The sequence below is a fragment of the Callithrix jacchus genome, chromosome 6 (assembly GCF_049354715.1).
Source record: "Callithrix jacchus isolate 240 chromosome 6, calJac240_pri, whole genome shotgun sequence".
In the NCBI taxonomy this organism is placed as follows: domain Eukaryota; kingdom Metazoa; phylum Chordata; class Mammalia; order Primates; family Cebidae; genus Callithrix; species Callithrix jacchus.
Genome location: NC_133507.1, coordinates 21145313 through 21160824, shown reverse-complemented (window position 1 = coordinate 21160824; position 15512 = coordinate 21145313). Strand labels below are relative to the sequence as shown.

The window sequence follows — 15512 nt, the reverse complement described above, 5'->3', positions numbered from 1 at the left end:
AAACCGGCTCATCTGGGATCTCATTCAACACCCCGCTTGCTATCTTAAATTAGGTTCCCAGCTCATAAGGGCAGGCAAAGAATAGTGTTTTAGAGCATGGCCGCTGCAACCAGGCTGCCTGGGTTGAAGTCCTGCCCCTTTCCGTGTGACCCTAGGCCAGTGGTGCGAAATGCGTGTGCCTCAGTTGACTGATCTGCATAGCATCTGTGATGGCGGCAGTACCTAGTTGCTGGGAAGATCAGATGACGACACCAGACATAAAGTCTTCAGAAGAGCGCCTGGCACCTGCTTGGGTACCCAAATGACAGCAGCCTGTTATTTCTGGGGAGAGTCCTCTGTTTCCAGGCTACTAGTGGAGAGGGTAATGCCAACCTTGGTGGTAGCCTGTGCTTTGGCACCAGCTCTCTATTACAAAGCTCTGCCGCTAACTCCTCTGCTTAAAGGTGCTATGCATGTGGTTTGGTGACCTTGTACCATGATTTCTCTGTTTTTGCCAGCTAAGTCGCAAGAACATAAACTTCAGCTTACCCCTTGGAAGAGTTCTTTTCTTTCTCTCTCTTTACAACTGCCTTGCGCAGCACAGCTCCCAGGCGAGCTGCTTAGAAATGTGTCTTTGATAATAAACCATGCCCCTGGAACACGGAAGGAGATCTGAGCAATGGCGCATGAGGTGATATCAGCAGGGCTGCAGGCCTGCACCAGATGGATGGACAGCTCTGGGAGGAGGAATGACCGCAGACACCAGATGAACACTTCAGCATTCATAAAATGCTCTCCCTGAAGACTCCTCAGCTGGCATTCATGATAATGCCAGCCATCATTTATTGAGGGTTTCCGCAGTACCACGCGCTATGCAGAGCACATTCTTAACTGTTCTAGCCAATCCCCATAATTGTACATGGCAGGACTTTCATGATCTCTATTTTATATAGATGGAGAAACTGAGGCTTAGAAAGTTAGGTTCCTTGCCCAGGTTCACAAGCTGAAGAACAGAACACAGGCATACATGCACCAAAGCTCATGCTCTCCCCTTTCTGTTCCACTGCCCCTCTTGAATGTCTAGACTTTGGGGCCCAAGGTGAATGCTCAATTTCTGCTCTTTGTACAGTGTGTCTGAGGCCACCAGCTTTTCCAGTAGGCAGCAAGGGGCCTTTGGAACACTGGTAGTCGCTGTCCTGGAGACGCTGGTATGCACCCCGCAGCAATAACAGTACTACAGTGGACCAGCTGCTTCTGCTGAGCTGCATGCTGGAAAGGAGACAGTGTCAGCTGTGAGGACCTGGGGCCAAATCCCAGTTCTGCCACTTACTAGCATGTGACACTGAGCAGGTTACTTACCCTCCTGAGTCTTAGCTGCATCATTTGCAAATACAGACAGCTTCAACCCAGAGTGGTTGCAAGGATGGCGCACAATGAACAAGAATCGCCTGATGCATAGTAGGCTCTTTATAGGGAGCAGATCTTGTGATTTTCACTTGTATATACAAGTTCACTCTTGTAAAAGTTTGTAAATGTACATACTTGTACGTTTTCACTTGTATGTATATGTTCATACGTATAAAAATGAGAATCTCAAAATAGGGATCGTTTTAAAAAGGGTGCGGCCCGTGAAAACACAAGGTGATCCTGAAGCATCTTTATGTAAATGCGGGAAGAGACGAGGAAGTGAAACTGCCCTTGGTAGCGACTGGAATGTTTTCACTCGTCACTCACTGTGTTTCTTCACCTGCTGCCAAGCAGTGAATGAAAACAAAAGACAGCAAAAGAAAGCTCAAGTATTTCCCTCCATTGTCTCCAGGCTCCATAAAGGGGGAATTGAAAAGCTGGCAGATGTGAGCAGCTAAAGAGAGAGAAATCCTAGCAGTTGTTTGGGGGAACAGAATGAGAAAAGTCATATGAGTTAGGAAGTCAGTGACTGTTATGGGTGAGAAAACATCCCAGGGAGAGAGACAGCGATGAGGGAGGTGGCGGTTTGTGTGAACATGTCCCTGTAGGTCTGTGTTTGTGTGGGGAAAGCCAACGTTGGCCCACAGCTTCAAAGATGGGGATGGGCATGTCACCTGTGTCAGAACCAAAGCCCGTCTGCCACTAGGGCAAGGACGGGAGAAGGGGCCTGCGTGAAGGTGGTGGATGTCAGGATTCTGTAGGTCCGAGACACTCATCACTGACTGCTTTGGGAAGTATTGATTTTTTTTCTCCATTTTAATTATCCAGAGCATTGTGGCAGAGAGAGAAATAACATGCGGAGGGAAACTGCTCAGCTGTGGCGTGTGCTGCCCTCAGGGCAGGGAGGCTTGCTCAGTCTCATCTGGGGAAGACAACTAATGGTTTGACCTGAGAATGTCTTATCTCTGTCCATCTCTGTAACAAATACTTTTTTTTTTGTTTTGAGGCAGAGTCTCGTTCTGTCACACAGGCTGGAGTGCAGTGGTGTGATCTTGGCTCACCACAACCTCCGCCTCCCGGGTTCAAGCGGTTCTCCTCCCTCAGCCTCTTGAGTAGCTGGGATTACAGGCGCACACCACCATGCCCAGATAATTTTTGTATTTTGGTAGAGACGGGGTTGCATCATCTTGGTCAGGCTGGTCTTGAACTGCTGACCTCAGGTGATCCACCTGCCTTGGCCTCCCAAAGTGCTGGGAATACAAGAGTGCACCACTGTGCCAAGCCAACAAATACTATTTTTATGAGGCATTTTGGCAAGTTATGGTGAAAAATCTCCCTCCACCTGTTGGCAATTATCTGTCAATGCTTTATGGACACAGTTTCAGAACTAGTGATATTGACGGGGAGTTCTCTGTGTGGCTGGAAGGCAGTGGTGTGTTTGGTGGGAGATCTGCTCTCTCTAGACTTTGGTGGGAGCCCCAAAGTCTAGGGGTAGGCATTATCAATGTTTGCATTGGCAAGACGATACCTCCCTCCCTCCCTCTGTGAAGTTAGGTATAACCATAAACCACAGAGTTTTGCCTGTGAAATGTGAGCGAGGGGACATGTGTCATTTCTGGGTGGAAGTGTGTATGAGCTGGTGCATGACTCCACTCTCTCTCTCCATGGTATGGAACCTGACAGATGGTATCTGACTGGCTACAGTAAATGAAATCCAGCAGTTCCTGTTGACCTGCGCTGGATCTAGCACAAAGAAGAACTCTTTACTATTCTAAGCTGCAGAGATTTGGGAACTGGTTGTTACTGCAGCATAACCTAGCCTTCCCTGACTACAACAAAAGGTTGAGGAAATAAAGACCCAGGTTCTATAAGAACAGGAGTCTCAGGAAGGCTTGGCATAGCAAAAGTATTGTTTTAGACGAAGGTAGGGAGGAAGGCTTGAAGACCTCTTCACTTCTCTGTTTGGTTCCAGCATCGTAACTTTAAAAAGTGGCTGCAGTTTCAGGCTTCTGGCAAGGGCTGCCTTCAGTAAGATGCCCAGAACAAAAGCGAAAGCACCAATCTGTCTCAGTTACTTAGATGCACTCAACTGCCAACAAAACTAGGCACGTGGATGAAGAAAGATGTTGAATAAATGAGGCAGAGACAGCATCCAGGCTGCGGGGACAGGCCAGCCAAGGGGTGGCGTACTCAGGGACTCTAAGTGAATAGGCTTGGCTCCCTCCTCAAGCCACGAATCTACCCCGTGGTCACTCCAGACATGAGAAAATATGCCATTTCATTGGGAGGGGAGTCTGGTAAAGGGGAAGGGAAGAAAGGGGAGCAGCGTAGAGCAAAGAGAGCCATCTGCTGGGTGGACCATGAAATGTCTATGCATGCCTCGGGCTTGTCCTGACATAGGTGTCAAGAGGTATAGGAGGCTTCTCTCCAAGATCCTTCCTTCCCTCTTTCCTTCCTTTCTTCCCTCCCTCCTTCCCTCCTTCCTTAGAGACAGAAGGTTTCTCTCCTTTACAAGATTCTTCCTTCCCCTCCTTCCTTCCTTCCCTCCCTCCTTCCTTAGAGACAGAAATTTTCTCTCCTTTACAAGATTCTTCCTCCCTCCCTGCCTTTCTCCTTCCTTCAATCCTCCTTCTCTCTCTTCCTCCCTTCATTCCCTTCCTTTCCTTCCCTTTCTTTCCTTCTTCCTCTCTCTCTCCTTCTCTCTCTCTCAACAGAGTTTCACTCTGTCACCGAGGCTGGACAATGTGCACAATCTCAGCTCACTGCAACCTCCAGCTGCTGAGCAATTCTCTGGCCTCAGCCTCCTGAATAGCTGGGATTACAGGTGCCCACCATTATGCCCAGTTAATTTTTCTGTATTTTTAGTAGAGACAGCGTTTCACTATGTTGGCCAGGCTAGCCTTGGAACTCCTGACCTCAGGAGATCCACCTGCCTCGGCCTCCCAAAGTGCTGGGATTACCGGAGTGAGCCACTGTGCCCGGCCTTACAAGATCCATTTTTAGAATTCTTCCACTCTTTGGATCTGACTTTGGGTTGTCCTAGTTTGTTGCTTGTATTGAGTAAGTTGGGAGCTGTTTGCTCCCTCTGCCAAACGTCAACTGAACTATGGGGCTCGCTGAGATTTCTACCTATTTCCAAAGTCAAATGAAAAGTCACTGGGAAAAGAGTTAAATCAGTTTAAAACTAGCCAACCGACCCACCCACACACTCGTGAGGATGCCTGAGACTGAGAAGACCAGACCAAAGCAAACGGGGGACATTCACTTCTCACTCCTGGGCCGGGCAGACGTTACCATGGCTTTCTGGGGATCTTTTTTTTTTTTGTAGTTCATTTACCTATTTGTTTAATCTCTTTTTCTATACTTGCTATGGGACTCAAGAATTCCAAGAGTGTCATTAAGTTACAAACCTAATTAGAAAAGTGAAAGAGGAAGGAGCTAAGGCTGGACGGTGACATTGAACACCTAGAATCCCAGCCACTGGTCTCATTAGTCCAAAATGAAGGAATCTGGCAGCAGCAGCCGGCCCTCAGGGCGGCAGAGCAGGAGGCTCAGTCTGCTGACCTTTTTTGTGAAGCAAACAGATGGCCGCATCTTGTTCCAGCTGCAAAAGCCAAGCAGCCGTCTGTGAGGGCCGGCTGGTGTGAGCCTCAGGATAAGTCTGCACCAATGTGCTGGCGAGGCCAGGTCATCTCCACAAGGCCTGTGTCCATGGAAGGGAGCCGCCTTCTGGCTAAATTCCTGGAGCTGTTTCAGGGAAGCCAGCGGTTTGTTAAGAGTGGGGCTTTGAGGTCAGGCAGGCCTGGGGATGAGTCCTTGCTCTAACCCTAGCTGCGGAAACCGTTAACCTCTCAGATTTCTCACTACGCACGATTGCGTGCTCACTATATGCCAGGCGCTGTGCTAAACGCTTTGCACGAGTGACTCAGGCCATCCACACACAGACTCAGGATGTGTGTGCAATGTCGCCAGGATCACAGAACTCGTAAGGGGGGTAGTCAGGATGCAAATGGAGTCGGATTCCAGGGCTCGAATTCTTAACCATGGTATGATAATGCCTCACCTAATGGTAGGACTCCCACGGCTCCAGTGAGGCAATCTTTGTATAGCTTTAATAAGGGGCCCAGTCATGGCTGCTGTCATTTTACTCATCTTCTTGTGCTAAACCCACATTGTTAAGGTTGGCCAAGTCAGTGAGTAGAGATATCCTCTGCTACCAATTCCTTTTGTTTTTTTTCAAGGTTCTGTTCTTACCTGGGTTTCAGTTTAACAAAGAAAACCTAAAAAAGAAGTTCTGGAGGCGCTATCATTTCCTCCCCCACCTCTCAGGGGAGGGGTGCGGTCTCCTCGAGCTGAGGAGCAGTGGGAGCCATGTAGGGATCAAACGTGGATGAGAGCCAGCAGCAGAAGCCCTCATCTAAGCGGAGCGAGCTGGGACCGCCAGGCAAGGTGCCCCACGGGGGCACTCACCCCAGAGCTGGCCCATGTCTACAAGCAGCCCTCCCTGGCACCCCAGCTGCATCTCCTCACAAGTTTCAACCAGGCTTCCTTACTGGATTCTCCTCTCCATGCCGGCACCAGGCTATGTAATGGACGTCACCTTCCCTCCTCCAACTCTCCCTAACCAGGCCTTGTGTGGACTTGCCTTGCTGCCTCTTCACAATTTCAGGCTGCTGCTCTTCCTGGACCCCAGTCTCAGTTGGGACTTCAGAAACATGTGGCCATGCGTGTAGCTCTTGCCTAGTCATGCCTACAGCAAGGTTACCATGCACTGGTCAGCCCTCCACAAAGGCTCTGTTTTAAGAAAGCAAGGAAAAGATAGGAGAGGCCCTAGAGAAATTAAGAATACGCTCCCCAAATACAGCCCAAACCCACCCATGGGCGGCAAGTTTCAGTCACAAGATCAGAAACAGTAAAAACTGGTGGACACGACAGCATTCTGTGGCTGGCTCCCTAACAGGATAAATGGTGTTCTTCTGCCCTCTAGTGGTAAAAGCTGCACCAACCCTTACGGTGCTTTCGGGAAGGAGGCAAAGATCCTCACTGAGGATGCACCTTGCCATGTTTAGAAACAAAGGAAAGTCTGCTGTCAACTTGGTGGGGAAGGCTGCCCTCAGCAAGATGCCCAGACGGGACTGAAAAGAGCCCAACCGCCTTACATCCCGGCAGGCATCAAGTAGCCAAAGAGCCTGGAACCACCGGTCACACTACTCCAGCCTGGGCCTTAACGGGCAAACAGAGATGCTGAACACAGCAAGATGGGAAGAGCATTGCAGGCTGAAGGAACTGCCTCAGCAGACGGAGGGAAGTGGGAGTGGATGGGCTAAGCTCCCTCCAGCCATCTGTCTACCCACTGGCCATTTCAGGCCCTGAGAAAAGATGCCGTTTCATTCTCACAAGAGAGTTTGGTGAGTGAAATCTTGAAGTGGAAATAACCACAGGTGGGCTCAGGAGATCTGGGTTTTATAGAGACACAGTTCTTGGATTGGGGACATCCCTTCCCCTCTCTGCGACTCTGTTTCCTCATTTGTAAAATGAAAGTGTTGTGAAGAATGATGTCTGAGGCTCTCTGCAGCTCTGACATTCTGATCATTCACAGGCTTTTGGTTCAAGGCCACCACTGATAACCACTGTGGGCAAAATATGCCACCTAGCCACTTTGCTACCCTTCAAAGTGGCTTCTTCATTACACCAGGAGTATGGCTCCTTTCTGTCCCCTCTGCTCGTTCTGTCTGCCTTGGGTGCAGCGGAGGAAGCTGGCCTATCTGTATGAGCAAGATGGAAACGGACACACTTCATGTGTCCCGTCTCTTTCCTGCCCACCCCTTACCACACTCCCTAGGAACTGGGTTCAAAGGGCCAGCCGACTGCCACAACATAGCAGCAATCAATCACCTACCGAACAGACTCAGGACTTTAAAAGTATAAATACATAGGGCTGCCTCTGATTTTTTTTTTCCCACTTGGAAATTTGTAACATCATTAGCTACAAGTAAATTTATCAGTGGGATTAATGGAGTGAATCACAGAGCAACTTGATTGGATTTAAAACCACATTATTTCTTTGGGGTGAATTAGTAGATTTAGCACTGTCAAGAGATGATGGATTGAGAACCTGGGGACTGAGAGTTCTTATCGATCCTGAGGATAGATCGGCATGAGAAGCAAAGGCTAGAATGGCTTCTCGCCCACTGTTTTCAGAGAGAAAGGAAACATGGCTTTGCTACATGCTAAGCTACACAGAAATACAGTGATCCTTTTCAGATGCAAAGCAGAGATGTGACAGCACATGGCAGGCAGTGACCCAGATGGTCCCCTAAAATCCCTGTTCTGGTGCTTGTGCAGTAATCCCTTCTCTTTCGATAGCAAACCTGAGCAAGTGACTGGCTTCTAACAAACAAAATACGGCAGAAGTAATGAGACGTCACTTCTGAGATTAGGTTATAAAAAGGCTGTGGCTCCTGCCTCAGGTGCTCTCTCTCTCACCTTCTCTTGGATTGTGCTTCAGGGGTGTCACTGTGAGATCGCCCCCTCCTGTGGACCCACGGCAGTGAGTATAGAAGTGGATCCTCCCCAAGTGGAGCCTTGGGATGCCCCAAGACCAGGCTGCCACCTTGCAGCATCTTGACTGCAGCCTCATGAGAGGTTACAACTGCCCAGTGAAGCTACAGATGCCCAGTGAAGCTGCTTCTATATTCCAGACCCACCGGAAAAAACACAAAAAACTGTGTGATAAAAAACGTCTGCTGTTTTAGGTCATTATGGTTTGGGTGTTTTTTTTTTTTTTTTGACAGACTCTCACTCTGTCACCCAAGCTGGAGTAGTGCAATGGCGTGATCTCGGCTCACTGCAACCTCCACCTCCTAGGTTCAAGCAATTCTCCTGCCTCAGGCTCCTGAGTAGTTGGGAGTACAGGTGCCCACCACCACACCCAGCTATTTTTTTTTTTTTTTTTTTTTTTTGTATTTTTAGTAGAGACGGGGTTTCGCCATGTTGGTCAGGCTGGTCTCAAACTCCTGATCATGTGATCTACCACCCACTTTGGCCTCCCAAAGTGCTGGGATTATAGGCGTGAGCCACCACACCTGGCTGGCTTGGGGTCATTTCTTACACAGCAACAGAAAACTAATACCCCACATGACTTGCTTTGACTAATGCAACATGAGGGGAAATACTGCATGCTATTTCTGAGTAGAGCATTCAAGGGTCAGAGTGAAAGTGGTTTCCTGAGTTGGTAACTGTGCAAGCTGGGGTCAGGATGGAACGCCTGTGAGCCTGGGGGCTGAGGATGCTGATTGATCCTGAGAACAGATCAATAAGAGACCATGATGAGCCATGTCTCCCTGCCCCTGACACTGGTGACCTACACTGGACATGTAGCATGAGCAAGAAATAAGCCTTAGTTGTGTAAATTCACTGAGGTTTGGGGACTGCCCGTCACCAGGGTATAGCCTAGCCCATCAATCTGGCATCCCATTCGATCCCACAGCCATGGACTGGGGAGCTCAGAGCGTTCTGAGAAAGGTACTCGCACTTCCTGCTAGACGACAAGTTTTGCTTAAAGTGGTTTTGAATGTGGACATTTCCTCACAAAGGGCACCACAACGGTGTCTTCTAAAAGGATTTTCCAATATTCTGTCTCACCGACCCGGTTCGTACACCTGCTCTTCCAAAACCCAAGCTCCAACTTTTAGTTTGGAAAGCAGGATCCTCACAGCAGCTACCAGGCCCCCACTCAATGAGCATGTGCCACGCGTTTCTACACGGACACTCTCATTCAATTCTTATCTGCCAGGCAGATATAATTATTGTTACCCTTTATTTACGGATAACAAATCTATTGATGACCTGCCAGCTTCCAGGGAGATGCTGGCAGAACTCAGACTTGAGTCAACCCTCTGAACCAACACTCATGTTCTTTCATCTAATCTCAGGCAAGACCCAGCTCCAGGCAGGGGCATCAAGACTGTCTCTTAGCAAGACGGCTTTAGAAACCCATAGGCTGAATAGGAGGGAGGTGGATAGAAGGCAGACATCGAGATGTATTCCTTACTTGTGTCAATGAAGACTGCATCCACATAGATTTTGGTACAGAAAGAGCCCAGGATAAACCCGCAGGCTGGTCCGAATACCAGCATCGTGAACAGGATTCCTGAAAGAAGATGATGAAAAAAAAAAATAGATTACAAAACAGAGGCTATGCAATGAGCAAAATCACCAAAGGTCAAGGAGACTATTTTACATGAATGAGACGAGATGTCTGCTTTTACAGATGACACTGGAGGAATTAATCTAAACATCCTAGAAGGGAAAGCATGTATTTCTAATTTTTGGAAACTCTATGAAAACACTGTATATTAGTCCACAATTCTACAGTATTTTGGGAGGCTGCTTGGAAATTTGTGCCCCTTACTTCTAGAGGACTTCACCCCACATCAAACATATTAAAATACATCCACATCTATCATTATTTTTTCTGCCATCCACAGTTTTGAAAAGACTTTTATAATTTTGCTTTTACATTCATTTGGCTTTATATAACTCATTTAATTTATAGTTGGCTAAGGTCCCTTGGCATCCGTGGTGTAAACTCAGGAATTTTTGTGAAGTGAGGATAATGTATGCCGCAAATCATTTTTAAATGTAATAAAACACTTAGGAGTCTGAAATTCAGCAGATAACAAAGTTCACACAGTGGTAAATATCTAACGTGCAATTACATATTTATTAACTGAAATTCTTCAGTTTCTCCCATGTTTTGAAGTTGTTATCGGTTTCCATTGTTGTTGCGGCTGTAACAGCTGTTCAGGAATTAAGCGTTTCTGTAGGGCTTGAGGAGATGCCAGGCTCTGGACAGTGCATCTGATGGATATAATACACGGTCTTTTACACAGAAATTTTGGGACACTGTGAAACAAGTACTGATCCTGAACTCAAACCCACAGGCTGTATCTATTTCAATTTCAATTTGGTAGACATTTCTGGAGCACTGACAGTTCTCCAGACCCTGGAGGTAAAAGCAGTAGTAAAGAAGGGGCCCTTCCCTTTAGAAGCTGGCCATCTGATGAGGTCAGTTCATGCACGGCTAACTCCAACCCAGGCAGCTCCAAGGGTGGCTGCTAACCGGCCACACGGGCACCTGAGGGGCAGGGTGAGAGACGACTTTCACTGCAGGGAACCTAAGCCCAGCGGAGGATAGCTCTCCAGCCTAGCCTGTTCATAAGGGTAGACCAACTCAACCTCAATTATATCGGTAATGTCATCGTGGAACCAATCACATATTCCTCCATTCATTCAAGGTTCACTGAGCTCCTTCTATGTGCCAAGCACTATTCTCAGGGTTGGGGATTCAGCACTGAACCAAACAGTAAAAAATCCTGGCCTCGCTGACTTGAAGCTTTCCCTCCTCCCAGCTCACTGACTTGGAGTGGGGAAAACAATTTAAACTACACAGTGGAAGGCAAATGGTTTTTCAATACTGGGCAAAGGAAACCACATGATACAGTTTGCGTGTCTGTCCCCTCCAAATCTCATGTTGAAATGTAATCCAGAATGCTGGAGGCGGGGCCTAGTGGGAGGTATTAAATTGTGGGGGCAGACCCCTCACAAGTGGCTCAGCACTGCCGCCCTGGCCATGAGTATGTTCTCACTCAGTTCACACCAGATCTGATTACTTACAGGAGTCTGGGACCTCCCCTTCTCCCTCTTGCTCTGGCTCTCGCCAGGGATCCACCTTTGCCTCCTCCCATGACTGGAAGCTTCCTGAGACCCTCACCAGAGGCAGACGCCAGCACCATGCCTCCCAAACCGTCTGCAAAACCATGAGCCACTTGAATCTCCTTTCTTTATAAATTACCCAGCCTCAGATGTTTCTTTATACATGAACAAACTAACACACATTTACAGACAGGAACCTGGAACCCCCAAGCAATCACTTGAAGAAGGCTTATAGGATATGTCTGATGAAGGAAAGAAAGAAGAAAACATGGTTTATATCACAGAAACAGGGCTGAGTCCACCCTCAGCAAAATCCTACTCGGACACGAAGAAATCTGGAAGTTCAACTCTTTCCAAATAGTCACTCCATGGCCAACCAGAAGCTACAGAATTTAATTTCTGTTAATATGCCGCATTAAAAAAAAAAAAAAAAAAAAACGAAAATGTGTCACTTTGCAGAGGGGTGACATTCGCACGATTAGCACATTACCTCTGGTTTGTCATAACTTAGATTAAGATAACCAAGCACGCAAAGTTGGGGCAGGGGATGTTACTGGAAAAGATCTTTTGGGGATGGACCAGAATTTGGGGGCTGTCCTTAGTGGGGCTGTGGTTAGGGAGGAGAGCAGCTGGAAGAGAAGCTGAGAAGGCAGCAGGAAGCAGGGCACGGAGAGCCCAAGTCAGGGGCAACACCCACGCTAGACCTGAGAGAGTCCTGAAGCCAGCCTTCCCATCCCATCCAGGCTGCAGACAGTCATAAGCCATCAGTCAGAGCTATGGGCACTCTCAAGTCAGCTCAGCAAGCAAACTCACTGCTCAGGCCTTCCCAAAAGAATGGGACACAGAACGCAGGAACACGATTCTCTTGCCAAGGGTGCTGTGCCGACCCTTTTAACTCATCATCCGCTGTGACTCCCAGCACCTCACCCATCACCATAGGCCTTCTTCTCTTAAAATTAAATACACCCCCCCAAGCAATGTATTCATCACCGATCCACGCCCTACAGAGTGAACAGCGAGAATTATGATGAACATTTAACAGGTCAATGGACCAAGCCTTCGGTATCCTTGGAAAAACAGAAACAAGCAACAGGCTGCAGAGGATGCATCAAGACTGTGCTGTCACCCCCATGCTTGGGGACAAAAGGGTTGACCGTGAAATCATAATAATCACAGTCATCACTGAAATCACCATCACAGCACACCCTGTTGGGTGTCAGGACTTCTTTTAAAGCCAAGGTGCTTTTGGCACAAGAAATAACAAATACAGCAATGATGCAAAAGAGACAGCCCAATAACAGCCCCGAATGGACACTGGCTTTATGACAAAGTACGCATTGCACAACAGGGAGAAAGAATGGTCCGCCCCATAACGGGTGCTAGGACAACTTGCAATCACAGGGGAGAGAATGAGCCTCATCTCACGACACATGCAAAAACCAATGCCAGGTGAATCAGAGACCTTAAATGTGAAAAGGAAAACAAAAGCTTCTAGAAAATGACAGAGTAAAGTACCTATGTGAAGTTGGGAGTAGAGAAAGACTTCTGAAACCAAACTTAAAAAACACTAGCTATTGAAAGAAAAGATTGCAGTACAATACAATTAACATTTTCATTCATCAGAATGAAGCTGATTCACGAGATCAGTTCACTAAGAATGTGAAAATGTGGGAAAATACATGTGTAACACATATATTTTTATAATACATGTAAGAAACAAAGAGTTTGGGCTGGGCGTGGTGGTTCACGCCTATAATCCCAGCACTTTGGGAGGCCGAGTTGGGTGGATCACGAGGTCAAGAGATCGAGACCATCCTGGTCAACATGGTGAAACCCCGTCTCTACTAAAAAAATACAAAAAATTAGCTGGGCATGGTGGTGCGTGCCTGTAATCCCAGCTACTCAGGAGGCTGAGGCAGGAGAATTGCCTGAACCCAGGAGGCGGAGGTCGTGGTGAGCCACGATCGCGCCATTGCACTCCAGCCTGGGTAACAAGAGCAAAACTCTGTCTCAAAAAAAAAAAAAAAAAAAAGAAAGAAAAGAAAAAAGAAAGAGTTAATATATAGACTATATAAAAACTAGTACAAATTGATGAGAAAGAGACAAAGCAGGAGAGAAACTGACAGAAACCTTAATAGGTATTTCCTGAAACAAGAAATCCAAAAGAACAATAATATGCAAGAAAAATGATCAATCAGTCTCATTAGAATTCAGAGAAGTGCACATTTAAACCCCAATGAAATACTAGTGCATTTTCTGCTGGTTAAAGATTCTGACACTACCAAGTGTTGGCAAAGACCTGAGGCCCTCTGACACTGCTGGTAGGCGTGTAAACTGGACAATACCTTGGCAAAACCTGCAGTGTCTGAAAAAGTAAAGATAAACCAATCCGATGGTGCACAATTCTGAGTCCTTGGAAAACACCCACAGAACGTGTGATGACGGACAGGGAGAAGCATCCAAGAATGCTTGGACCAGCACTGTTTTTAGGATTTCCAAACTGGAAACACCCCAAGTGCCCATCCATGGCAGAAGAGAAGAACATACTGTGATCTCTCTATGCTCTATGGTTATTCTACAGCTAAGAAAACAGATCATCCACAACTGATCATCAACAACACATCACCCACGACATGGCTGGAAGATGTGATGCCGAACACAAGAACACGTGATGTGTGATTCTACTTACGCAGGATTCCAAACAGCAAAGTTAACGCTCCAGTGACAGGGAGTCCCACTATAAAGACAACCAGGAAAAGGAATATTCCAGAAGTCAGGACTGCGGTTACTGCTGGTGGAAGGAAGGGTCCTTGGGCAGAGGTGCAGAGGAGATTCTCCGATGCTACTTTTGTGGTTGATTTGCTTATAGACTACATGGAGGCTCATTCTTCCCACGGTTGCCGCAAATTGTCCTAGCACCACGTAAAGAAAATGGACCAGAAAATTCCAGGTTTCCAGTTGTATTTTCCGAATTCTTCTGGTTCCATGTACCTGGCCTGACCCTGTGAGTCGCCTTAGTGAGTCCCATGATCGGATGGCATCTAGAAGCAGGCATTTGTTTCACAACGATTTGTAAGCGGTTATATACACGTTTCATGCAAGAAACCATGATTTTTGTATTTTTCATACACATGTATGCACATGTGTGACATACATACACACACACAAATGGCTATCAGAGTGCTTGCTGTGTGATTCACATGTTATCTCGGGATTCCTCCTAACTCTACGTGGGTTGGGTGCTACCATCCCAGTTGCATCCAAGAAGGAATGAGGCCCACCTAAGCAGCTTGCCCCAGGACACTCGGCTTCCCAGCTGAACCACAATAAGCCAATGCAAAACTGAGTGCCAGTTAGGTCAAGTGCAAACAGACAGCGTTAAAGAACCAAAACCACCAAACTTTGCTATTCAAAGGCAGCTCCTTGAATGGAGGCCATTCAGATGTAGGGACACGGTGACTCCAAAATCAAAACGTACAGCAGGGAGGTCCAGTTGCCCTTCAGAGGGCAGGTAGGGTGGGGTTAAGAATGGGTTCTAGCGCCACCTGGATGTGGATCCAAGTACTACCAGCCTAAACTGCTTGGAAACCTGGGGTGCCCCCCTCAGGTTCTCCATGCTGCTTTGCTGCATCTGAAAAGTAAGGTGCTAATAAGACATTTTATAGGACTGTGGTGAGTAATGAATGAGAGCGATTGTTACAGCCCATCCCTGGCACAGATGAAGTACTTCATAACATCTGTTTCCACTGATGCTCCCAGCGGACCACACCATGGTACCCATTCTGTTCTCTCTGCTTCCACCTGGCCTGGATCTCCTGCAGGCTCACTGGAAGGCCTGCCCTTGGAAGAGACGGCAACACTGGCTGGCTATGGTGGTGCACACCACGCTGAGAAAAATGTTGACCCTGCCATGTCATCCTTTAGTTTTCTCCTTGTTAAAGTGTAGCATGGGGTGTGGCTCCCATGTGAACAGCCTGTGGGGCTTAGTGAGAGGACACAGGCTTCCCAAGGAACGGCAGGCATTTGCTACCTGTTGGCATGACCTCTTTTGCCCCTGAAAGTAAAACCAAACAGCCACCCAGAAACCCAGGGACTGCCACCAGCTCTCCTACTCACTCTGCCATCAGATGCACCCATTCATGTTTCTGACCCTCAGACTCCAGGGGCAGGAAAGGACAGAGGTACTCCTGGCCTCGAGGGAGAATTGGTGTCGAGGCTCTGCTGTACTGCTGTATCTGTGAGCATGGTACGAATGCTCCCTCGGCCTCAGTTTCCTCCTCTGTAAAATGAGATGACCACAATCCCTACCTCCTCACGGGTTATTGAGGGTCAAATATGTAGTACACGGAAAATGCTTCTGATGAATTCCTGGAACAGAGACATTCTCAAAAACCATCAGCTGTTACTTG

General features: G+C 47.5%; 1 protein-coding gene across 9 annotated transcripts in view; it reads right to left on the bottom strand.

The window, feature by feature from the left end:
* SLCO3A1 (solute carrier organic anion transporter family member 3A1) overlaps positions 1-15512 on the bottom strand; it is an 829245-nt gene that overhangs the window by 67868 nt on the left and 745865 nt on the right. For all 9 annotated transcript variants that reach the window (XM_078326842.1, XM_078326843.1, XM_078326840.1 and 6 more), the window contains one exon: positions 9440-9538. In XM_078326842.1, the coding sequence (XP_078182968.1) occupies positions 9440-9538 (99 nt within the window). The remainder of the gene's footprint in view (positions 1-9439; positions 9539-15512) is intronic.